Below are 26757 nucleotides of genomic sequence, written 5' to 3'. Positions count from 1 at the left end.
CCAGCCTTCCCAGCTGTACATTCAATGAATTGCTGTGAGGGGACATAAGCATGGTTGGATTACAGGTGCTTGGGTGAGCTGAACCTAGCTACCATGTCTAATGTTCAGCTTCTAGGCACAAAATTTTAATGGCTTTATGGGAAACACATCTAATTTCTGAAACTAGTACCATCTCCCCATGTCCACATCTCCTTATCCCTCTAAGGTACTGCCAACGTACCCCTGAGGAAGGTTACTCAATTCAAGATCTAACACAAACCACCATGTCATTAAATGATACAGTCTACCACCAGGCTCCCATTCAACAGCCCAACATTTGCACTGTGCTTGAATTGCTGTTATCTGGTCTAAAAAGTCAGTCCAAAGGCTGGAGCTTTCACACAGACAAACAGCTAGACAACACGATGAGTGGGGAAGGAAAAGCGTTTCTTCACCAACCCAAGTCCTTCTTTCCCTCATAGGTACTCCAAGAAGAGCATCAGCCAGGCATCCTTCACCAGACAAACACTACATGGACTCTTCTGCAGAGAGAATTAACAGCCACTGCAGTATCTCCATGTAGAAGATAAAGGAGAAGCAACCAAGAACTGAAGAGCATGAGATTTAATCAGTGAGACTCTGCCATTATCTACTTCTTAGAAGTCAAAGCTACTACATTTCTTTTCTACCTAGAAATACATTTAAAAAGTGTTTTCCACTGAAAACCCACATCCTTAATGATTTGCACCAGACCTCTGCAGACTTTCTAAACAGCAGAAATACCAAAATTCACTGCTCATTTCAATATGGCTACCAAAGATGGGAATATCTCATAAAGCTCAAAACCAGCACCTTCACCTCCCAATCATGCTATGCCACTGCTGGTTCAGCCAAAGCTGACGATGGAGTTCATTATGGCTCAGCTCCCAAATCCTGCCCCTTTATAAGTCGACAGTTCTCCAAAACAAGCTGTGATGCGAAACAGCTAACTGTACCCTCAGAAGGCTGCAGATGACACCAAGCTGAGTGGTGCAGTTGACACACCAGAAGGACAGGATGCCATCCGAAGAGACCTGGACAGGTGGAGAAGTGGGCCTGTGTGAACCTCATGAGGTTCAACAAGGCCAAGTGCAAGGTCCTGCACCTGGGTCAGGGCAGCCCCCAGCATCAATACAGGATGAGGATGAAGGGGTTGAGAGCAGCCCTGCCGAGAAGGACTTGGAGGTACTGATGGATGGACATGAGCTGACAATGTGCACTGGCTGCCCAGAAGGCCAACCGTACTCTGGGCTGCATCAAAAGCAGCGTAGCCAGCAGGTCGACGGAGGCGATTCTGCCCCTCTACTCTGCTCTGGTGAGACCTCACCTGGAGTACTGCGTCCAGCTCTGGAGCCCTCAGCACAAGAAGGACATGGAACTGTTGGAGCAGGTCCAGAGGAGGGCCACAAAAATGATCCGAGGGCTGGAGCACCTCTCCTATGAGGACAGGCTGAGAGAGTTGGGGTTGTTCAGCCTGGAGAAGAGAAGGCTGCAGGGAGACCTGATTGTGGCCTTTCAGTACTTAAAGGGGGCTTATAAGAAAGATAGGGACAAACTTTTTATTAGGGCCTGTTGTGACAGGACAAGTGGTAATGGTTTTAAACTAAAACAAGGTAGGTTTAGACTGGATATGAGGAAGAAATTCTTTACAATGAGGGTGGTGAAACAGTGGAACGGGTTGCCCAGGGAGGTAGTAGAGGCCCCATCCCTGGCAACATTCAAGGTCAGGTTGGATGGGGCTCTGAGCAACCTGATCTAGTTAGCAGTGTCCCTGCTCATTGCAGGGGGGTTGGACTAGATGACCTCCAAATGTTCCTTCTAACCCAAAGCCCAAACCCAAATATGATTCTATGAAAAATAAATTTTAAAAGCTACAGCAGGAAAGCAAGACTTAGTTTTTCTCTCAGGGTCTGTGCATCCAGCACAGCATCCGTAAGCATAACACAAAGTGCACATATGCACCAAAAGGCAAATTGGTGTAAACTAGTACAAAAAGGCTCTCTCCCACCGCCTGGAAGAGAGTCGTACCTTCAAGTGCTTCCAAAGAACAATAGTACAGAAATTGATCAATGGCATTTGAAGTTTGACAATAGGTTTTAAAAAGAGAAAGTTTAAGATTAAAGGGGGGAAAGTCAGCACACAGTTGCTGACAGTAGCACACACTCACAACTCAACTCTGCCAACCCAAAACAGCAGGTTTCAGAATTACCCCAACTGAGGGGGAGCCTGAAGGCAAATGATTAAACAGCTGCTGTCCGGGACAAGAGTTTAATTAATGTAATCAAACCCATAATTAGGTTAATTGCAGCATGCAGCCATCACCAATTAACTCACAAATTGCCAGTCCCACATATCTAAAAATCAGTGCCTGAAATGAAGCGCACACAGCACCCTCTGGTAACCCAGCGGGCTAGAGAGGAACACAGCAGAAGGGAATTCGCCCCCCAAAAGACGACACAAAGGAGGATGCTTTTAAGGATCTCAGCAAACAGACTAGCACAAAGAGCTCCAAAACTTTAGACCACACAAAAGACACCAATAAGTCACACTCGGCTGACAAGCAGATGTACTAACAAACACCGAAGCATAGCAACACCGCTTGGGCGAGGCCTAGCACAGAACTGACTGTGCAGAAAACCATGTCTGTGCATTTTGAGGCAAGCTTACAAAGAGACAGGTACCAAAGATCAACTTAGCCAACCCAGTAGGCACGCGCTGTCCAGTGTTTAAAAGTTCACTCTGCCCCTCGCCTATCGCCTTTTCCCCGATGCTTCACACGTGCCCGGGGCCCTGGCAGCGCCACTCCTCCGTAGCCAGAATCTAGGGCTGCTGCAGGTGGGTTGCCAGCCCATGTTGCTTCTCCCAGTGGGTGCTTTCCCGTAGCACAGGGATGTGGTCAGCCTGCCAGGCTGGGCTGCAGGCACTGGCACCTAACGGGTGCCTATATGTCTTAGCTTGTACTCAGGGCAGTGGCTTTCAGGAGCTAAACCCGACCATCTTCCTGAGTCACACATCAGTCAGGTATCTCCCTGTCACTTCCATCATTCATTCTCTTGTGATTCATCTAGAGAAGGCAAGACATAATTTTTATGTCTATTCAGCACTTCCACTGACATTAAACTATGTATATGGCTGGCTCAGTAAATGCATAATCTTGTGTGTCTTTCAAGGCCAGCATTTCCCAGTGGGTCACTATTAGAGGTCCTTATATTGTTGGTATCTTTCTTGAAAGAAGGCTCGCGTTTTTTCTAAGAATTCTCCTCTAGAGTATTCTCTCATTCCAAATTTCACTTTCCAGCCCTGCCGTTCTGAAGATCATAATCTTGCTTTGTTAAATGGGCAGACAACACCCTTGTTCTCAGAAATGGCTCATCTTGATTATCTCAACTTGGAAATTGAAAGATTTAGAAAGTTAGGAACATGAGTCAAATGGACAATAAAAAGAAAAAATTGTGTAGACAACCCTAATTATAGATGTTGCTACATTTTGTTTCTAATACTATCATGATGGCAGCAGACAGATAATAGCAGTAAAATCAGAAATGGTAGGAAGAACTCAGAACACAAGCAGTAACATAAAACACATCAACAGCCTGTGGAAGGCACAAAGCCATCAGTAAAAAAGCTCTTTGTTTTGGGGTTGAGTTTTTTCCCTTTCTAATGGGAAGACACTGGTCCAATCAAGCTGTTTTGAATTGATGATCATAGTTGTTATGCTCTGTTTACTTGTCTGATTGTAATTTTTAAAGTCCACAGTCTGAATTACAGCATACCCAGTGTATTCACTACACAGCGATAAAACACAGAAACAGCATAGAGATCACGCTAGGAATACAGAAGCACAGTACGGCTTTGTTGTTGCACAGATATCAGCGCTAAGCTTATCAGCTGATACTGGGAAGGTGCAGTCATCTCTCTCACAAGAGAGACTGCGTATCTGGAAGTTGCAGCTCCTTCCTGACAGGACCAGAAAAATTAATACCAGCATTGAAAGTGCAGTTGTTTCCACAAATACCTAGGGGGTTTAAGCTGGCAGAATTAGCCTATGCTACTAGGCTTCTCTATTCAAGTTTTTCATGCACATTTTAACTTTACAATCCCATGCAGATTTTCTCTATTAAACATCCTGCTTAGGTGCCATTGACATCTAGGTATGTATATCATTAACTGAAAAATCATATACTCTTTACACCCATTCCCTGTCTTCCAGGGTCAGGGGTTTCTGGTGGGTCACCAGTAATAAATACTTACAAATCTTAAGACCAGGTTATTGGGGTTTTTTATAGGTGCTAAGCACTTACAGCAGTATTTTGTGTCAGGGGCTTAGCAATGTGAAGCCAGGTTTGCCATGTGCCAAGTGGGGAAAAATCAGAAGTTACAACACAAATTATCAAGCACCCATAAAAATATTGGTCAAAATAACTTGCCAAGGGTTAACAGAAAAGTGATGTGACAGCACACGAAATAGTTTCCAATTCTATCACTAGGCAATTTTTTGTTTGAACTTTCAAAATTGGCATAATTTGAAAATCTGCCCCAGTAATGTTATATGAGGAAGAATAAGTGCATTTACAAGTAGAGATTCTGAGTCAACCTCAGAAGAAATCCAACGCTTCGATGAAAGATGTTTTGCCTTCCTTTACTGCAAAAGCTCTCGAAACATTGGCAGCTCCTGCGGGGCCAGAGCCTTTGAAACTCCTTCCAGAACACTTCAGGAACAGCACCACTGGAGTCAGCAGAGTAAAATTCTGTGAGAAAGTAAAATCTGATCCTTAGGGTAAACAGGTTTTGTGGATTGCACGTAGATTATTTCCTTCAGTTGGCACATTTATATGCTGCCCTCTCTCTCCTAAAGGACCTGATCATTGAGAACTGGGGCACAGAAGAGCAGCTGCGGCTCAGCAGAGACTCTGGAGGAAACTTGCTGGTTTTCAGCTATAATTACAGCAAATGCTCTTTTTTCACTTTTCATGAATCTACAGCTTGTTGAACTGAGAATCAAGCAGTCCTGCAGTAACCCTGCACATGGGTCAGGACAATCCCAGCACAAATACAGGCTGGGTGGAGAACAGACTGAGAGCAGCCCTGAGAAGTACTTGGGGGTGTTGGTTGATGAGAAGCTCAACACGAGCCAAAATGTGCACTTGTAGCCCAGAAGGCCAACCATACTCTGGGCTGCATCAAAAGCAGCGTGGCCAGCAGGTCGACGGAGGCGATTCTGCCCCTCTACTCTGCTCTGGTGAGACCCCACCTGGAGCCCTGTGTCCAGCTCTGGGGCCCTCAGCACAAGAAGGACATGGAACTGTTGGAGCAGGTCCAGAGGAGGGCCACAAAAATGATCCGAGGGCTGGAGCACCTCTCCTAGGAAGAAAGGCTGAGAGAGTTGGGGTTGTTCAGCCTGGAGAAGAGAAGGCTCTGGGGAGACCTGATTGTGGCCTTTCAGTACTTAAAGGGGGCCTACAAGAAAGCTGGAGAAGGACTTTTTACAAGGACATGTAGTGATAGGACAAGGGGTAAGAGCTTTAAACTGAGAGTAGATTTAGATTAGATATGAGGAAGAAATTCTTCACTATGAGGGCAGTGAGGCACTGAACAGGCTGCCCAGAGAAGTTGTGGCTGCCCCATCCCTGGAAGCGTTTAAGGCCAGATTGAACGGGGCTTTGAGCAACCAATTTTAGTAGAAGACGTCCCTGCCCATGGCAGGGGGGTTGGAACTAGATGATCTTTAAGGTCCTTTCCAACCCAAACCATTCTATGATTTAAAATTACCTACATTTAATATAGGCATTTCAAACAGCAGGTTGTTTGGGAAAGTAGCCCTGCTTTACAGGAATCCAACTAGTCCACTATGCAACTGGTGACTGATGGCAAGCTCCTCCAAAGTTGTTGAAACAGAAGGACTACTGTGTAGCTATTGAAGGAGAAAACTTTCCTGTTAGCAAGCAGCGGGGAATTTGACTGGGCAGCCTCAGGCAAACATTACTGTGTCTCAATCACTTTGTGCATCACTGCACAGAAAATGGTACAAACCCAGATACTTTTAAGAAGAAAGTATAAAGCAGTACTCTCGAGCAGTATAAGGTTAGAGACAGCAATTATACGAGGAAAGCAATGCTAGCAGCACACATACATGCACAAACATAGCAGTCTCTGATTTAAGTGTGTTCTTTCTCTCCACCCATACTGCCGCCTTCTGGGAAGTAGCTTCTTTCACTGCCCATTTACCCAAGATTAATCGAACTCTTCAACTATCTGCAGGATTACCTTAAAACCTGGGCCTATAGATCCCTGCCCCAATCCCTCCCAAGTCCTACCCAGTCAGTACACTACACTTGCACATTGTATAGGATATCTAGCAATACCCAACATCAAAAGCTTACAGGAAACAGCTTTTCTCATTCATGTGCAGCACCAAATTCTTTCCCAGATTCCTTCCCTGCTGCTCTGCACTTCTGACATTCTCTCATATTAAATCTCTGCTGAAAAGAGATCACAGCCATGATGTGGCTTACAGAACAGCTGTAGGAAGGAAAATGCATAACTACTACAAGGATAGTATTTGTCATCAGCACTGATTTATGCGTGTTTGTGCAGACTGTGCAAGGCTAGAGAGTTACTTCTGTGCCTGACCAGTTCTCCCACAGATACTCCCCCAGTGCCTCAGGAGGTGACAAGCTTCGTAGCAGAGGAAGAGCTTGGGAAGTGTGGCTGCACTCAGGCTCCCTTATCTTCCCTGCTTTTCTGAATGTCTTACCTGCCCCAGTATTTCACTGGCCACTGAACTATTAAACTGCACATTTCACTGTGCTGTGGACCCTTGCAATCATACCAGTACTCCGTGTACTGAACCATTCATACCTTTCTGCTGTAGTTGCCTGCTGCATCATATTTTCCCTTTTAACCCAAACTGGTAATGGCTGAGAGCATTTTCTTCGTGTCTGGCTGCCCAATGATACAAAACAATGGTCCCACAAAACATTAGTCTTCCCTCCAGTCTTCTGTATTATTGAAGTCTACGTACGAATAAGAGAGAACTCTATCCTGAACCTGAACTACACCCTCATGAAAGGAGTTATCTTTTATATTGGCATAATCATGATCAGAATCTCATCACTTTGTACAGTACAATAATCAAACCTGATAAAATCAGTACGGTCAACTGGCCATACTTATCTCATGCCTCAGCATGCGCTCTTCTTTACATAAATAACTCAGATTCCCTTTTCAAGCCTTTGTTTGCTTCAAAGCATCATGCTTCCAACCATGCTCTTTCAGCCATGAAGACTGAAGAACAGAAATACTGTTCATCTATGGGACTACAGGTCTGTAACTAGTACGAGGAAACAACCATCTTAAAACATGCACCATGTAAGACTCTGTTTTTTGGGAAGCAGTCAAAAAAGAAGTTTGAGTTTGAAAAGGAAAAAGAAGAAACCTTAATTTCAACTTCAGGCTCTATTTCTCTGTCTCAAGGTCCCCTTTTGTCTACCCATACATGGCCCAGCATGAAAGCAAAAGCAGCAAGGGAAACTCAGAAGCTACATGCTTCCATCTCACACCTATCAGTACATTTACTAGCAGACCAACAGGAGCCCAAAAAGCAGATGGTCAGCTGCATTGCCCTGAAAGAACAACTTTCTGATGCCATTACTGGACAAGAGGAGTATCCATCCACTTGGCAGCTTTGAGTCGTACCCCAGGAGATGCTGTTCCTGTACTTCTAAATGCAAGTGGAGAAGCTTTGATTGATTTGTCTATTGTAGTTTTCACAAGAAGTATGCTGTCTTCTCTTATACCAGCAAGAAAAAAGAAAAAATTGACCCACCTGCCTCTCCCCTTTTCCTGTTTTTTTTCCAGAAAGCTCCCCTCATGGTCAGACAGCATATTTCAGTACTATTTCAAGCCTGTACTGAGGATTCAGCATGCTCAGGTGCCTCTGAGAAACACCTACACCAATGCAGGCAGCATGGGGAACAAACAGGAGGAGCTAGAAAAACTACATACAGTTAGAGAGAGGTGACCTCATTGGGATCATGGAGACGTGGTGGGATGGTTCACACAACTGAAGACCTGCGATAGATGGATACAGGCTCCTCAAGAAGGGCAGGCTGGGAGGGCAAGGAAGGGGACTTGCCTTTATTGGAGAGCAGCTGGAAGCATGGAGCTGTGCCTGGGGATGGTTCAGGAGCCAGTGAGAACTTATGGGTCATGATTAGTGGACAGACCACCACAGATGCCACTCTAGTGGGTAACTGTAATAGCACTTACTTGCATTTTAACAGAACTTCAAGCTCAGGTTAAGACTGATGCTCTTTTGAGAGGCAGGTCCCTCCCCACCTTCCTGCATAAAGTCTAAATACATATGAGGGACAAAGAATGGAAGATAGGTTATGGGAGGTAACACCACAGGTTAACACCTCAGGTACAGGACTCAGCTCCCCTGTGTCACACCACAGGGCACTGCCAGCTGGATCCTGATGCCTCTTCCAGGCAGCTTCTCACACAGCTTCTTGTCACTTAAGTTTATTATATACATGAAGGTTCAAAGCAGTATTAGACATTATTTTCTCTGCCTGAGCAGATCAGAACAGCATAATAAGCCAAAGGTGGCACACAGCTAGGCCTTCTCCACCTTTTAGCTGGCCGCAGTCAGTCTGGCACCTATATGACACAGTAGTTTGCTCCAAGTGATCTGCCTGTTTGGTAAATTCCTCTCCGATTTTCACATTCTGTTGCTAACTTTATGCGGAATAAGGCTCCCTTCCAGAAAAATGCTCATTTTCCCCTCCCACACTCTGTTGCTGTTATCTCATTATTAACCTGCAGTCAACTTATTTGCAAGGAATGTGAGAAAGCCAGTTCCTGGAAATTTTAGTTTTGGCATACTTAGTTCCTGACAAAATTGATTTTATCATTTTCCCAGTCATGTGAAGAAAGGCTTTTATGAAGAAAGAATAAGTAGAATCAAAAATACTCAAAACAAAAGGCAATTAAAAGTGAATCGAGAAATCAAAGCCTGTTTGCATCTTTGCAATACAGGAAATCACCTTTCTTTCCCCTCCCTCTGCATTTAAATGCAGCAAACCAAATGAGAAACTTAAAGTCCGACAAAAGTGTAAGTAATAAGAAGTTCAAGGAATTAGAGCTTTAATAACTTTCCTCTCTAAAAGCAAAGGGGCAGAACAAGGCACGCTGAGTATCTTTTCCAGTTCCTTGTTTCTTATTACATTCTCTTTGTGCAAAATGAAAGAACAACAACAACAACAAAGAAAAAACAACCCCACCAAAAAACCAACCCAGGATGAAGCTGCTAGCGTGGGATGGCAAACCTCAGAGCAGTGACAGGCCCAGAAATGAAGGTTTATGCAGGGAAGTGAGAGAAAAGTAGGCGGAAGGAACTGGTGGTCCATTATAGGAAAGAAAACTGGAAATAGGAGAATGGCCACATCAGATTTAAGGTGTACTTCTGTGAACTACTCTCAGTGGATACTGGGTTATTTCCAACAACACAAATTCATTGCCAAACCTGTGTGTTTGATGCAAAAGGACGCACTCTGTCCAGGACCACACAAAGTGCCACAGTGGACCTGACCATTAGGAGGCAGAATTCCACTCATTTGCCCTCTGAGTATGAAAGCAGTGAAAGATTTTGAAAAGGAAAATTAAGATAGGGTTCGTTCAAAATTGGAGCAAGTGTGCTGCTTTGTATTTTACAAAGGTTATACTGAAAGTACAAACTGTTGATAAGTGATACAACTGTAATAAGCAAGCTTACAGTTTTCAGAATTCACTTAATGAACTGCCTAGAAGCTCTGAGACTGTTTAAGGCCTTCATGGACCAGGATGATACAAAAAACCTGGCATTATTTTCCATGCATTTGTAGTAAATCTTAGTTTTACCAGAAAATAACTTGCAAAAAAAACCCTCATTCAAATGCAGTTTCAAAGAAAGAAATTAATTCTTTATCTTAAGTCCAATTTTCTCCCCTCCAATCTGAACACTTGAAAGATGTTAGCAGTCTCTAGCTCCCTCTTATTTTGGTAGTGAAAAACCCTCAGGATCTTTCCATTAAATTAAAGAACTACCATGAATCATCCCACTCACCCACGCTTAATGAGCAACCTATTTTTGCTTTTAAGATGGTGGCAGCGGAGGGCAAGGTTTGCCTATTGTCTGACCAGAAGAATTTATTTCCATGCCACCTCGTACAGTTACTGGTTTGATTTCAAAGAAGTGGGGGGGAAGCATTCCAAATTCATGTTGATGTGAGTAAGAACAGTTAGGTTTTAATACCTCAACTATTTCATTCTTTACCGTAAGACACTTAGGATTTTAGATGCTGCTGGCTGTCAAAACCCTTTGGCTAGAAGAATAAATTTTCTACTTTCCTTCCAGGCAAGAGGGCCTATTAATAAGTTACTTGTCTCCTTCCACATTTTTCACACCAGTTGCAGCAAGAGTTGCTGTACTGTGGATAAAAGATACTGACATTTTCACATATATTCCATATTTTCTCAGGAGATCAGAATTTCTTCCATCAGATGGCTGCTGCTTATGATAGGATATGTCTTCAGATGGCAACTCAAGTTCAGATCCAGAATATTTCAGAGTTCTCAGCTCCAAGAAATAAACCACACACAACCCACTGCAGCGTCTACATCCTCTAGACCATTACTTACCATTTTTATAAACTGACAAATCTTTCCTTAATATATAAAAACAGCCAAATGCATTAAAACTCACTGATCTGGCAAGCATAACTAATCCTTATGCACTCTCAAGATGCTACGATAGCTTATTTGAGTGCTTAGGGACATGTCATGATCCATAGACCGCTGACATATTACAGGTAGGCAAGCTGTTTCTACCCCAACATTTGTAACCTACAGCAGGTCTGTCTGAGTCCAGTCGCAATTAGACAGTAAAATAACTATATCCTTTTCAAAGCTGATACAGGAGTGAGAGGTGCTTAGAAGATGCTTCATATCTTCTGTCATATTCCACATCTTAGATGAGGAGTGGCATGATGTGTCATATAACTGGATGTGCTATTTTGCTATTTTTTCCCACGCCTCTCTAGCTGGATTTTTCTTAGACCAAAATGGACTTTGAAATACAAATTATTCTCATGCAAAACCAAATCGTTGTCCAAGATTCCTATCCTTCACATAGAGTTGCTGCCCAGGGAAAGGCCTCCCAGGATTGCAAGAGAAAGGAAAATCTGTCGTAATTTTTGTGCACTATATAGGTATTTAGCCAATCTCACAGGCTAAATCTCCCAATAAAATTCCAACAAGAAAATCATGCTCTTCTAGATTATACTTGTGTGCCTCGGTAATTTAAGAATAAAATTATAAACTGAACCCTCAAGACTGCTGTACTGCATATCAAAACACAACGTCTCTTGCAGATTCTTGAAGGTTTTTTTCATGGGGAAAAACACACTTTTACATTATCCCCTGATTCACCTGCCTGAAATACTCCTTTTTCCTTTTACACTCCTTTGCCCTTTCAGGCCATGTTCTGGATGCATCAGGCACTTTCCTCTTAAACATTAACTTGAGTTAGTGATGTTCCTTCAGAATTCAAAACAAGTTCGTTGCACATGCTGATGAAAGTTTGAAAGAGCTAGCACATTTCAGTGTTTTAAATCTATTTATAGGAACAAACATTAGAAACGGCCTAAAGAAAGCAAAATTCTGCACTAATAAGCATGTGATATGAAAGATACCAGGTAAGAGAGACAGACACCCACAGTTCAGATACCTATTTATTTTCCTTATTCTTCTCATTACTATTAAATAATTCATGGTCAAAATTTAGAAACACTGTGCAACAAAGGCAATTATCTATAACATTACTGTTGTGTGAGCTCTCCCCCACATGCCCAAAGAAGCCAAATCATTAACACTTTACAGCTCTCATCTTCTCTCCTGTCAAACAGAACTGTATTTTCTCCCTTTGTATTTGCAGTCCTTTCAAAAGTTGTCCAGTGTCTTGGAGAGCAAGGTTAAGCTCTGCAGGAGACAACAGATTGTAAGAACCTTGAGAATTAAAAATTTTCACAAAAATCTCACTTCAAAAATTATTGTAATTGGATTTGCATGATACTGACAGTGATTTGGAGTAAAATTTCCTGGCACTGTTCTAGCAATTAAGTTCTAGTATATTCTGAGGTAGGGACATTCCCTAGATCCTTTAGCTTGAAGTACAGCCTGAAATTTTTAAAGTCATTGCGGCAAGATGACACATCATGGGGCGATTTATCAGGCATATGCATGTGATATAACTCTGGAATTTTTATCTTCTTTTTTCCCCAACAACCAAAAGTACATAGGCAATTTACCCTTGCCATTTGCAAATTGCATTTTGCAGGAAATTTAATAGCAATATTTTCATTCAGCTTTAATCTGGTCACGTACACTTTAAATAATAAGAAAAAGAATATTGCTTACTCACTTTTGCATAGTAAGAAATAACATCTCACGCAGAGTCAGTTTGTTTCCCCAAAGCAGGCCAGCAAACAAAGCACTACCACATGAACATACTCCCAAACTCCATTTTCTTTCTTCTATAGATATTGCTTTGAAGTGTGTTGTGGTGAGGAGATGACTAACCCCATATGAATGGGGCACTCCTCATATAGCCATAGTCATTTGCCCAGACAGATTTATTGCAGCATTAGCACTGGCGTTGTGAACCTGAAAAACCCTTCCAGTCCATCTTAGCCTGGAGACAATGATTTTTGTAGCAGTTTGCTATTTACATACGTGTCACCTAAAGCCCGCCCTTTTGCTGGCTTTGACACCACTGTTTTATGTTTCAGTAGAAGCAATCCTTAAAAAAATCTGCAGGCCTTGGATGTCCTTATCCAGAGAGAAGGCAACTTTTAAGAGCTACAGTTCAGGGTTTGGAGCTTGCTATGCTGTGAAGTCCGTCAGTGCTGACCGCGTCCCTCCAGCATGCCCTGTCTGTACTGAATATCAATGATGTAACTCTGTATGGGCCAGACTCTCCGGCTCACCAGTGGGTCTGAAAATGCCACCATGACCTGGTGCAATCCTGTGCTTACTGACGAGAGCTACTGATGCGCTTCACTGACAACGGCATCCCTTAGGACTCAGCTGTCTGAAGGATCGTTTATACAGCCAAAAAGCCTAAGACAATATTGTCTATCCATTTTTTTAAATCGCATTGATTTGGGGGGGGGGGGGGGTGGAAGGTTTGTTTGGTTTGGTTTTTAGGGGGTTTTTGGATTTTGTTTGGGGTTTTTTTACTCATTCTTTACTCTGAACAAAAAAAAAAAAAAAAAAAAATTGAGGTACTTTCACATTTAGAGATGACCAGACCAAATCCTGCCCTAATAGCCAAATCCTCCTTCTAATCTTCAGAGAAACTATCCGGATTTCTGCTGCCCCTACCTCTTTGCTGAAACTTGGTGTAGCTGAGAAACATATCCATGCCACTTCTGGGGGTTCATTCCAATGGAGAAAGCATCCAAGAAAAATAACACTCAGAAATCCCAAACAGTTGCTTAACAATTATAGCAATGACACACCAGCTCTTCAGATATCATGACTAGCTTTAAACAAGAAGTAATAAAGCACAGCAGAGAGGGGTGAGGGAATAGATCTGGAAAGACTGTCCCTACTTATTAGAAAGAAATAAAAATTTGGAAAAAAAAATCCAGGCCTTTAAATTAGGAATTACTAGCTTGGATGGTGTTGCTGGTGACTAAGACAGATAAGAATGAAAAGCAATGCAAAACTATTAGCCATATTGAAAGCATGCCAACCACAACTTCAGTGGCTAGCAAGAAGTCTGTGGCATCTAAGAGATTTTTGTCATCTTGCCAAGTTTAGTGACAAAGAGCAGGTATCCAAGAGACGACTTTTGCAAGGCAAGGTTTCTTTTCCCTTTCCCAGCATGTCCCCAAATCAAAACATCGCGCTTGCGATAGCCCCAAATACAGAAAAGATTGCTTTGGGTTTGAAGTCTTCTAGGCCTTTTTGCTAAGCCCAAGTGATATCCTCAGCAAACCTAGCCGGGACTTGGCACATGTCTGGCCCTCAGTTGCAGGCCACCAGCAAAACCAATTTCAAAATGTTTCTGCCCCCCATCCCCTAAAAAGGGGTACCAGGGGTACCCATGCTTCTCTTACAGTTGGATACGTGTTTGCTAAGTACCCACACAGCATGGCCATATCCATTTGCTTTAACAACTGATGAACTGCATTATGAGGGGAAAATCATGCCTCAGGAACACCAACAAACACAATGCTGCAATGCATCTCTATCTTGTTCCCATATTTTGATGACAACAGTCTAGTTTTCATCAGCCAGTTTGTGGCTATCCTTGTTCACAAGAGCCTCTGAACACTTCCTACCCTGCTGGGGGTCACCGAAGCACTGCTCCTCTGTGAGGCTGGGAAGGAGCAACACTGACCCGTGTTTCATGATAGCAGCCACCAAGATTTTCTTATACTTCAGGGAAAAATTCACATTACTAGGGCAGATTTCTGTTCCTTTCAGCAAGAGTGCTGTAAATAAAACTACCTAATTATGTTCTCAAATTTACTTAATGTTATCCTCATTCTTGTTTCTATGTCTAATGAGAAAGAAGCTACTCACAGACAAAGCTGAACAGACCTGAGACATCTACTCCATGCTCCTGGGATCTGTGTCTACTTAATCAGAGACAACAGCTGAAGCACTACAGGACCGCATGGTGCTTGTGTTGAACAAGATCAATGAAGATGAGTGGGTTTTGTCTCTGGTCTGTTTTGGTTAATGAACTCAGTGGCTGAAAATTTATTACAGTATGTGAGCATGTGTGTCCTCCAGTCTGACCTTTTAGCTCCTACTTTTGTTCTTTTTCCACGATCCCTCTCACTACCTGGTCTAATTATAGTGTTCACCAGGGAATTTATGATTTAGTTTAGCATTCAGACGTGTGCCTTTTCCTAGGTGGACTTCATACTTTGGTTGAGTTAAGCCCTATAGTTCCAGGAAGTTTCTACTTAACAAGGAGGATTTAGCATGAGCAGGCACCAAAAGCTTGGGATCTTTCAGTGCAACTGAGAACACTAACAAAAGGTTCCCAAAATGATGGATTTTGCTCAGTTACTCAAAATCCAGATAGGCAAGCATCCATCAGTATTATGGTATGTTAAAAGTGGAAAATGCAAAGCATTTTTAGAACTGTTCATGCCTACCGCACCTGCACAGCAAGGGGATTGCTGACACAGTGCCCAGATATGAAAACTGCAAATGAAAGTCCTCGGGTTTTTGCTATTGCTTAGGAAAAATAAACAACACGCAACCCAACCTGACAGCTTCACTGAACAAAATATATGAGAACTGTTATTTCGAGGCATATGTCTCCACAGGGAAGAAACTAAAAATTGAAATACTTTTTTTTTTTCTCAAGTATTAAAAATGGAAAATATATGTCTTTCCACAGACCCAGAGAGTGGTTTTAAACCTGGTTTTATGTAGCATCAGCCTCTCTGAAAGATCTGTCTGTAGACATATTCCCTATTAATTAGCAATTTAGTGGCCATCTGTGGAAAGGGATAAGCAAATATGTTTTGATTCATCTGAAATGGACCTGAGGAGTTAATTGCTTTTACTTCATACTCATACTTCTTTCTATATATATACACACATTCACTCAGTAAAGTGAGGTAAAAGCATGCAGGTCAGTTCATTGACAGATGTGAAGACAGTTTGCTTTACAAAACTATAATTTACCATATGTTCAAGAAAAACAGCTCCATAGTAATAAGAATTGAGCATTTTATCAGAAGCATCAAGCCTCCACAGAACAGAAATCCTAAAGAGCAGCCACTGGCTACTTCATCTCTATTTCAAAATAATTTGTTCTTCCCAAACAGATGTGCATTATTTGAGGTTAAGAATCAAAAGCACTTTTCACCTACCCACATCCCTCTTTAGTGGAGCTGACCAGTGGACCATACGTCCCCAGGGATAGAAAATGAGTATGCTGCAGTCCTTCACATTTCTAACTAGGGGTTGCACCTACCCATGTCAAAGTAACCAACAGTAAAACACTTTCTCCCTGAAAACTGCAACCACCATGAAGTCAGTAGAACAGCCCACAGAGTCATTGCATTTGAGAGCACAAGAACACCTCCCTGCAGACGGTGGCCCCAAAGCAGAGACCGGAGCCACTGAGATGGCTTTCTTGTACTTTGCCCCAAGTGTAAAACCAACCAACCCAGCCAGGCTCATAGGCTCAATAGCCACACACAGATTGTCCCCCTCAATCATTCCTTCCCAGGGTCTGTGCACTGCTAACATGACATATTACTAGGCCAACATTTGCACACAACTCAGCCAAAATTCCCACCGGTCCAGGATAACTTCACTAACATATCTCTAAGTCTTAATTAAAGCTACCTGAATTTATTATTTACCATAACAAAAAACTGAATAAGAAAGAAAATGGAAGTGATGTACCTTCTTTTTTAAACAGCTATCTGACATTATAGCAAAGTACTGTTCCTAGTGGTCAATGCATCTAACAAAGAGTTAATGTAACACAAATGTAGTTCTGCCACAGGATCAGCTTTACAGAGGGAGTGAGCAGAAGGGGATATATCAGTGGCTGAGCAGCACAGAAAACCACATTTTGTCTTAAGGAATATGGAACGTAATTACAGAGTATTAATTCTCTCTCTCTGTACATAAGCATACTAAACACACATGGAAGGACACTAATTACAAACTGCTTACGCCTTCAAATACCTGTAATATTCTGAGCTCTTCTGACACAAACGTCCTGCTTGGATGTCACCATAGTCCTGTGCTGACTGTACCACAATCCTTTCAGTCAGTTTGCCAATGGAGAAGACCTCGATACATGTCTTAAAATCACTTGTTTACACAGTAACTCCTCTCCTGAAACAGAGAGGCTCAACAGACAACGCTCCAATCAAAGAAAAAAGCATTGCTGCCATTCACGACCTTCCTCCCCAGAAACTATTCAAGATACTTAGCTGGTAAATCACATAAACCAAACCAAAACTAAAACCCAAGCTTGCTAGAAACAAGAACCGAAAGCCTTGCAAAACTGTGCCACCTGGCAATGCTCCTCAGGGTGGCACAAACCATGTTCAGCCTTCCCCAGAGATACAAGATCTTTGCACAATCAAATCCATTCCATTACAAATAATTCTAGAATATCAAACCTGGAGAAAAACCCCACATGGTCTTTTTTTCCTCTTTTAAGCATAATAATGTATGTGCACCCTCTCTCTATGTATACACATATGCTGTTTATGTATGTATGTATGTATATATATAATTTATTTATTCTTAAGTTCACTGAATAGGAAGAGTTCACACTTCTAAAAGTAAATCCTTCCTTTCCCTCCGCTTGGTGCTGACATCTGCATGCCTGGGAAGCAGTCCTCCAGTGCCCCTGCCAAGCCATGGTGACATAGCTCATGGAGCAAACTGAAGTCAAGCCCATTGACACTAAAATCAGAGAGAAGGTGCAAAGGCAGTGCCTGTGACTCCAAGCTGGATCCAGGAGCCAGCAAGCACCCCAGTGTTGCAGTTTCTTGGTCAGCCACCAGTGGGAGGCAAGGGCTTACCGGGTACTGAAGGGGGACCTGCACCCTAACTTTCTGTAGGGTAGCTACACCTACAGCCCAAGCAAGGAAGGTGGGGGTGGCAGACATTTTCACACTTGTTGACCACCACCATCTCCATTTCAAGAAAATTCCATCTCTTTTACAAATAAAGAGAAGATCAACATTTCAAAGGTGATCTTGCTAATAAAATTGTGACCGGGGCTTAGCTGGCCACAGGGTTGTTTAACAAGCCGCTAGTTTTTTGACACAGTGCTTATTGCTATTCAAAAGGAGAAGAGGATAAAACGTACAAAGAGAAGGAAATGTTATCATATTCTTTCCGCTCGTCTAAATCTGTCCCCATCAAGCTAATGGAAGTTTTACTATTTATTCACAGGAGGTTAATTGGCCCAAGGGGAAAAAATTACCCTCCTATTAAAAAACTTCCAGCCTATTTAAAGTAAAATTTTTCTGGAATCACTTTGAAATATTAATTCTGGTTGTTATACATTTGTCCCCAAATACTCTTTTTTTTTTTTTGATGACACTATAGTGGCAGTTTTGGAATCTCAACACCATTCTTGTTAACAAATTGTCTTACTCAACTAAACAAAACTGATAACGAAAACCAATAACACCCTCGAAAAAGCAACAGTGTTGTTTCCATTTCATACAGAAAAGGTTGTAAAATTACTTTACTTATTTCACTGGACTGTTTAAATATACAGGTATGTATTTTTGCCCAAACTATACCTAGCCATTTCAAAACCAAGATAAATTCAAATCATTCTTAAAGATGGGGGAAGGAGTCAATGGAGTGGCATGTTTGAGGTTGGACTCAGCAAATCCCACCTATCTTCAATTGGAGTTTTAGATAAACAATTAGGTGCTCTCTGCATCCTTCATGGAAAAGAAAACTGCATTCCCTGTGCTACTGAAAGACAGCAGTAGCTTTTGACAATGCATCACTAGATAAGTGTTAAAACAAATGCAATGTTAATGGTAAAATATAAACAAGAAATCATATAACCTTTCCTTTTTTACTGGGCAGTAACACATTAGCAGAACTGATTTGAAATTTCTTATTTCTGATGCTTCAGCCATCAACAGCCCCTATTGATCCCATGTGCAAATCTATGCAATCTGACATCTGCAAAATGAGGACCATAACAGGAACATGTAGCCACCAACTGTGATATGAGTAGCTCAGCTCATAACAAAAATGCTACTTGGCCAGGGACAAATACAAATTATTCCAAGTGACGTACAAAAGCTTTAGCCAGGAAACTTCTTTTCCCTCCCCCACATCTATCCCCCACACATTTGCTATTGTACTTTTCAGGTTCCCAACAGATAAGACAAAATTCTTACAAAATAGCCCTAGTCCAAGCTCAGATCCATGTTTGGCAGCTTAATTCTACAGGCAAGATAGTGTTATTTTAATATGAAATTTTATGGTGGAAGAATGCCTGTCAACAATTAAGGTCTAAATAGCTGCAAACTAAACAGATCGGTTTTGTTGCTCCCATCCTGAGGAATGGCCACAACTCAAAACTTCAACATGTAAAAGCAATCAAGAGCCTACAAAAACCAGAGAGTTAAACTCAAAGATTAGATTACTTAGTTGCCATTCCTGCAAACACATATTGCGAATAGTCCTAACGGTATCTGAGCAGTTATTCACAGGATAAAGGTGCTCAGATACACAGACAGTTACAGGGTTAGAAATGTAAGGTTCCAGAAGTCCAAATATAAACAAAATTGTTTCCCTCAAATGTGATTGCATTCATGAGATTTAAAATGGCCAGAATGCTATTTTTCACAACTTGCTGAAATTAAAGTTCATTTCAGAATTCACAGCAGGTATCTATCAACATTAATCTTGCATAAATTCACTTTCTTTCCACTGCATTTTCACATTAAGAGCTCAGAGCAGGTACAACTCCAAAATATCCCCATGTACATTCTTAATTTTATGAAGACTATGGTCATTCAGTATTCATAGTACAAAATAATAATACTGAATAATAGTAGCTATTCTTGTCTAGCTAGTATCATGAGCATAACCCAATGAACAAGGAGCCAAAGGTCAGGATACTTCCCACTAAACAGGTACCTTCATCAGGAAATATGTTTGGAAGCCTGTTTTGCACTACACTGCTACATTGTCTAATGCACCTTCTCATGAGGAAACTGCCTAATTGTCTCGAACTTTTATATAAATTTCCCTTCTGCTATGCGGGTGTTTTATTATGATGATGGGACTCTCAGTAGTGGAAAGAGCTAGAAGAAAAAAATTAACGATTTTTATAGCTAAAATATCCCAATCCCTACATGACCAAAAATGCTTGCCTTTATACTTCTCACTAATTTAAGCCTGCTTAACACTGCACACATAATCTCAGTATGTGATTTCATTGTTGCTGTAAAATGACACACACATCAGAATCAAAGCTTCACGTTTCTATCATAACAGGTGTCGTACTGCTAATTGAGTTTCATTATATGTTTGGGTTTAATCTTCTGCTTAGCAAGGATTGACTTTTTTTTCCTCTAAATGTAATATTACCGTACAGAAGCTTCTCTCTTTCTCCATGTAATGATATGTTCTTCCATGTACAAAGAATTTTTTTTCCTTATTTTGGTTCAAATTCCAACCTTATCTGGAAAAACATGACCTAGTTTAGCAGTGGCCACCGTATGGTTCTTAACTCCAAGTAGCTCTCAAGGCACACTGAGTGCAAATCCTGCATTGAAGTGACACAGCATGGCCAAAAGCTGGACAGCTTGGCAATATGAATCCCTTGCGACAAGGACGTGTGTGCCCAAGGCCAGTATCATCCCAGCTGCTTTGGGATCTGACTGTATGCTCAGCCCAAGCAGAGTTCATGGCCTCTAGAGAGCTACTGTTCTCTCTCTCCCTTACAAGATGCTCTTGGACCTCCTCAAACTCACCAACCCACTTGTCCAATATATACAGCTCTCAGACATACAAAGATTTTGCCACATACCAAATGGAGTCACAAAGGTTGTCTGTGCCCACCTGTGCATTAATTTTTAATACTTCAGGGTTTATACATTTTATGGTTTACTCACAAGAGAACATTGAAGGGGTACCAACAAAATATTGTTTTCAAAATGACTGAATTTTTGCTAGCGACAGAAATACTCCCACTTGCGATTTAAAAACTAACCAATAAGTAATAACAACTATATTGCCACCAGAAATATTTTAAGCTGTATAATAATATTTGACACTATTCCAGATGTTCTTATGATATCAGTATTCATGACACACAGCTATTTGGCATTGTGTGTGAGAGACAGTATCTCCAATACTTACAGCCAATCATCATCATAGCAACAGCAAATATCTTCTCCCCGTCTGTAGTCGGAGCAATGTTCCCAAATCCAACACTGGTGAGGCTGGTCATCGTAAAATACAATGAGGAGATGTAGACTGAATCTTTGCTTGGTCCGCCTTCCCATTTTCCAAAGCCTGATGTGTTAAAGCGGTAAGGTGTTCCTATTGACATCCCCAGCTGATAGAGCCAACTCTCAGTTCGGATCGTGTTTGTATCCTCATTGATAACTTCATAGTCTCCTATGCTGTACCAAATGCAGGCCAACCAGTGTGCTGCAAGACCAAACACGCACACCAGCAGAACCAAGACTGCTGCTCCGTATTCAATGTAGTGGTCCAACTTCCGAGCTACGCGACCCAGCCGAAGTAGCCTGACCACTTTAAGTGAACTGAAGAGGCTACTGATACCCTAGAAGGATAAAGCACAGTGACCATTAGAATTTCATATCAAAGCAACAATAGTCATAACTGCAGTTTCCAAAGACACAAGGTGATCCATCACAAATAGACAGTCATCTGATAACACCTGAAAAGAGAGACTGTGAAGCATGGAAAGGTTAGTGACCCTTTTCAGGGATGGATATATGCGCTCTTGTCTTCATCCACTAACATTTCGTGGGTTGCTTTCTGAATGCCCTTTTCAGATGGTTTGAATAGGTCTACAGATACATTTGTAAAGGCTTCAAGTGACAGGCTATTTATTGCATGTCCAGTTGTGCAAGTAGACCATCCCTGAGCATCATGATGCTTCTTTAAGGTGACTGAAAATAACTGTGGAAGTGACTGACCATTAAACTATACAAATCTAATGTTGAGAGGAACATAACCAGACACCTATCGAATTCACTCCAGCATCTGGAGTCATGAACTTCTTACGGCTATTCCTGACTTCCTTATGATCCTGGGCAACACACATCCTCTCATGTCTCAGATATAATGCAGTTTGCAATATTTGGCTCAGACATACCAGGGAGATAAATAAGGAAGACCAAAAAATACTGGAAGTACCTGGTGATTTGTAATTTTGCAATGTAACAGCGTATTTCCTATGACTTTACTTTCATGTAAGAATTCACGCCCTGATAATCAGTCCTCTGACATTTCTTACATGGACTACACAAAACAACTATTTCAAATATCATGCTGTCTAATCCCCATGTCATATTCTTTTTATGACAGCTTTGTTATCAATGTAGTATTTCTCTGCTGATACTGATATGGCTCCCATAAAACAGAATTAAGCCAGCATGTAGGATTTTGTATTAAGTTTTAGACAGATTTGCAATCCCATGCACAAGAAGTTAAATTAAAAATTCAAAGCCATTTGGGGCACTAGAAGATCTGAATAGCCTTTCATAAAAATCCTTTCTTCTTTTTTCTACTCCCTCTTATCAAGGCTGTTTCATATATAGAAGTCTGATTAAAATTTAAGCAGATTGGTTTAATGAGTATTTCTGGAAATGCATAATTGCATACTTCTGGTCACCAGGTTTTACTGGAAGTTTGTTTATTCCTGCATAAATACAACTGCTTCAGTATCTCAGGCTGGTTCAAGCACTAGAAGAGATGTTTTATTAAATAATTACATAAAGCATATTGACTCACGTTCCCCAGGACTGCAGCAATGTATTTCCCCTTTATTTCATGACTTGGTCATGATTACATTGACTCATTTTCAGAAACAGATGTAATCTGTTACCTGGGAACACACTATCAATTTTTTTTTTGTAAAACAGAAATAAAAAAAAGATAAAGCAGCCTTCCTTTCAATCAGAGATATTTGCAGATATCTAGAAGAGAACAAGTGATCTATTCTTTTCATTATTATCTATGCCAAACTTTTCAGGTCACTGATGCAAAAATCCCTTCACAATGTAAACTTCCATTTCCCATTCATTCCATACCCGGCTTTAGTTTGTACACAACAGAGCAAAGCCTTGATGCCAGTTCAGAGAATGTGACACAGAAGGCATAAGGCCTTCATTTCCAGGGGAGAGAAAGCAGGTACTTCTGAACACTCAGTATGGAGAGAAAAAGCAAAGGGGAAAAACACAAAAAGCTATAACATAACCCGTATTTTAGCAACCGGATATGCAAGTCCCGGAGTGACCGGGACATAGTCTCTACATTCTAAATACCCACATTCTGACATCACACCACAGCCCTCTGGCCTTTCTCCTTAGGACCAATACCCATTTCTCCCTTTCCTCTTCACAAACTTTAACAGCAAAACAATAATGTTTTACATTTTGAGAAGTGATGATGATCATGATGCATTTAGTGAAGTGATCGTGCCCCTGTACTGAGCACAGGTAAGGGCACACCTTGAATGTTGTGTTCAGTTTTGGGGAGACCTTATCGCCCTCTACAACCACCTGAAAGGAGGCTGTAGCGAGGTGGGGGTTGGCCTCTTCTCCCTGGTAATGGGTGATAGGACATGGGGAAATAGTCTGAAGTTGCGCCAGGGGAGTTTAGGTTAGATATTAGGAAAAATTTCTTCACCGAAAGGGTTGTCAAGCATTGGAACATGCTGCCCAGGGAAGTGGTCGAGTCCCCATCCCTGCAGGTATTTAAAAGATGGGTAGACGAGGTGCTTAGGGACATGGTTTAGCAGTGGGATGGCAGGGTTAGGTTAACAGTTGGACTTGATGATCTTAAAGGTCTTTTCCAACCTAAACGATTCTATGATTCTAAGTTACCAGTAGTGGCCTGCTTTTAGCTTCAGTGTCAAAGCCAAGCTTTTTAATCACACATACTTACAAGTTTCAGGTGAGGGCAGGATTTTTTTTCCATTCCAGCATTCTAAATACCAGTTTTATTTTTGCTCAAAAATAATGGTGCAAAATTTGTTCTTAAAATTAACAATGAGTCAGGAAGGACTTAAAAGTTTGGAATTTGGTTATTTCTTAATGAAAAAAAAAAGTCAAGGATTAGAAATACTTGAAGGGGAGGAAATCACAGAAGGGGAGTTCAAGAAATTGGATGTGAAAAATGGAAATGCAAAATAAAATACTTTAAATTAGATTTTAAATGTTTAAGGCAAGCTGCTTTCAGAGTACTCTCATCCTAATTCCCCTTGTGAAATTCACAAAAAGAAATTTTATAAATACATTTAAAATGTGATAAAACTGCATCATCTGGGACAAAGTGATTCTACCAAATTCTGACCAGAGGTAGAGAGAATTAGGGTTTTTGTATAATACCAACTTGCTTATTTACAGAAAATAAATACTTTATTTGGTTGCATTGAAAGGATGCATTTAATATTCAACTTAGTCACAGTATTTCACCTGACTGCATTGCCAGTAAGATTCTAAAAGTTCAGAAAAAGCTAAAAAAAAAAATAATTTATTTTTATCTCAGCATTAACAGTATTTTCTATTTGATTTCCTCAGAGGAAAGGATTTGTCTGTTCTAAATGGATCAATATCAAGAGGAAGAAATGCCCAGGGAAATAATTATTCATATAACTCTCTTAAAAATTTCTAAGTGACAGAATTTCAAATGGGTCTAAACAATGGAGACTTAATAGACTGTTTCATAGATGATACAGTAGAAAAAAATCAGGTCATTCTCCAATACTTTAAAACAGTACTTTTTGTCACTAAATTTAGCAAGTAATATTTTAATACATGCAGGAGTAGATCTGCTGGATTCAAAACTGACATTTTTAGATTACCACTTTCCAAAATAGAAGTGTACTTTTAGATTACTGTCCACTTTAATGCTCTTATCAGTGCAGATTATTTTTATGCTTTTATCTTACAGATGGCTCCAAGATGTCACGCAAAAGAGCCTGAACTCCATTTACTCCTCTTGATGCGTGTCCCACCCTCTTAGCTCTGCTACTCCTGTAACCTTTGAAAGGCAGATTAAGAGACCCAGAGCTCCTTCTGCCCAAAGGACATAGAAAAACCTCAGTCCATAAAAGACCTAGCAACTGCACTACACGTCCCAAACAGGCACCCCCAGATGCTCTGCTGCAAAGGATCACCATAAGGAACTTCCGTGTGGCAGGCAGGAAAAAGACAAGACTAAGTAACATCCCACAAAGTCCTACCTAGGCCTGACTTACTCAGACACAGGTTCCATCTATTTGCACTCTATCCAATAGATCCCTTCCCCTAGGGGTATGCAGAAGCTAAGAAATCTCTTATATGATTCAGGTAGAAAAATAGTGTATTTTTACTGTATTTTGTTATAGAGATAGCTTGTGTGTAGCACTTACTTAAACATGCAGCACTTACGCAGCATTTTCTGCTCTATTTGACTTTCACACAAACTTATATATCAAATTATTTGAAGTAACTGAATGACACTAAATAAAGATTCTGCTGCTGATACCTACATATTGTTGTTGACATATTTAATGGGCTGGCAGTTCTACTTTCATTGCCAGCAATGCATGAAAATGCAATAACCCGTAGCGAGTCCCCTCCAAGCCAAAGGGCAAGCTCAAAGCCCTGAGAGCCAGAAGAAATAACTCTGTATTTGCTGATTGAGTAAACCTTAATGTCAAAAGTCCTTAAAGTAATAAATATAACCACTCCTTCCTCTCCTCCCATGCAATCTTTGCAGAGTGGAATTGCACCTCAAAAACAACAGATAAACAGATCAGCTTCCGTTCTGGAGGAAAGCAGGACCCACATTTTATATTTAAAGAGCATCCTTCAGAATTCTGTCCATTAAATACTGAAAAAACTAAATTTCCATCTACAGTTTGTCATTAATTACACCTACTCACTAGGTACTGTGCACATTTACACAGAATTCCTTTTCTCTCCCTTTGTTTTGTGCAAGATGGGGTATACTGCCAGTACACCCCTCGTCTTACATTGCTCTCTCAGCCGTGTAAGTAATCTTCTCTCCAAACACAGGATCCAGGATATCCATGTTTTGGCTCTAGCTTTGCATCAGACAACATAAGATTTGTGCCCTTACTTCCATATCCATAAAAAGAGAGAGAAGAGATGTTTTACTGTGTGAAGTGTTTTGAAAACATAAGGGCTGTAGCAGAGTAATTATTGGTTACTCGTGTCATTACGGTCCCCAAGAACAGTAACAGTGGACACTACAGTGCTAGATGCTGTACAAATAAAGAAACAGTTGCCAACAAATTAAATTTAACTCAATTCATTGAATAATAAAATTCCACCTAGAAAAAACAAAATACAAATTGTTTAAAGAATAGCAATAAAAATTAATTACAGTAAAAAAAAACCCAAACATGAGACACAATTCATTTTCCCTTCCAAACAAGATGTAGGATGAAGAACTATAGAAAAGAACTAAAATGCAATTTTCATCCCACAGCTATAGTAACACTACCACTTTAGTAATAGATTCAATTTGCATGACAGTATCCACTTTTTAGGCAATTATTTACTTTTCACGTGTACAGAAGGAAAATGCACTTAACCCAAGCATTAAGGGTTTTTTTTCCTCGACTCAAAGGAAGTATAAATTTACTTCCTACCAACTATCTATTTTTAAAAAGGTAAATACTCACTATTAACACAAATCTGTTCTAAGTTTTCCAGCACTTTCACATGCAACTGTGTTTCTGGCTTCATCTAAATTAAAGGGAGATGCAGGAGGCTGAAAGCTAACCACTAAAAGAATGAGAATGAAACGGAACAAAAAAAAAATAATTTTTTATCAAAAAAGGGGAGGCAACGAACCAAATTTATCAATCCCACAAGTGAGGCAAGAGCCATGGAAAGGACTGCCTTCTTTCCTGACATTTGCTTCTGAAGTCAGCTGTGCCGCAGCCCG

General features: G+C 40.9%; 1 protein-coding gene across 1 annotated transcript in view; it reads right to left on the bottom strand.

Moving 5' to 3' along the window:
* Nucleotides 1-26757, bottom strand: part of KCNH1 (potassium voltage-gated channel subfamily H member 1) — a 174440-nt gene that overhangs the window by 112612 nt on the left and 35071 nt on the right. The window contains exon 6 of the mRNA XM_009641563.1: nt 20962-21391. Coding sequence (XP_009639858.1) covers nt 20962-21391 — 430 coding nt within the window. The remainder of the gene's footprint in view (nt 1-20961; nt 21392-26757) is intronic.

The sequence above is a fragment of the Egretta garzetta genome, unplaced genomic scaffold (genome assembly GCF_000687185.1).
Source record: "Egretta garzetta isolate BGI_Z169 unplaced genomic scaffold, ASM68718v1 scaffold166, whole genome shotgun sequence".
NCBI classification, from domain to species: domain Eukaryota; kingdom Metazoa; phylum Chordata; class Aves; order Pelecaniformes; family Ardeidae; genus Egretta; species Egretta garzetta.
Note: the sequence above shows the minus strand (reverse complement) of the source record. Positions and strands in the feature narration are given on the sequence as shown.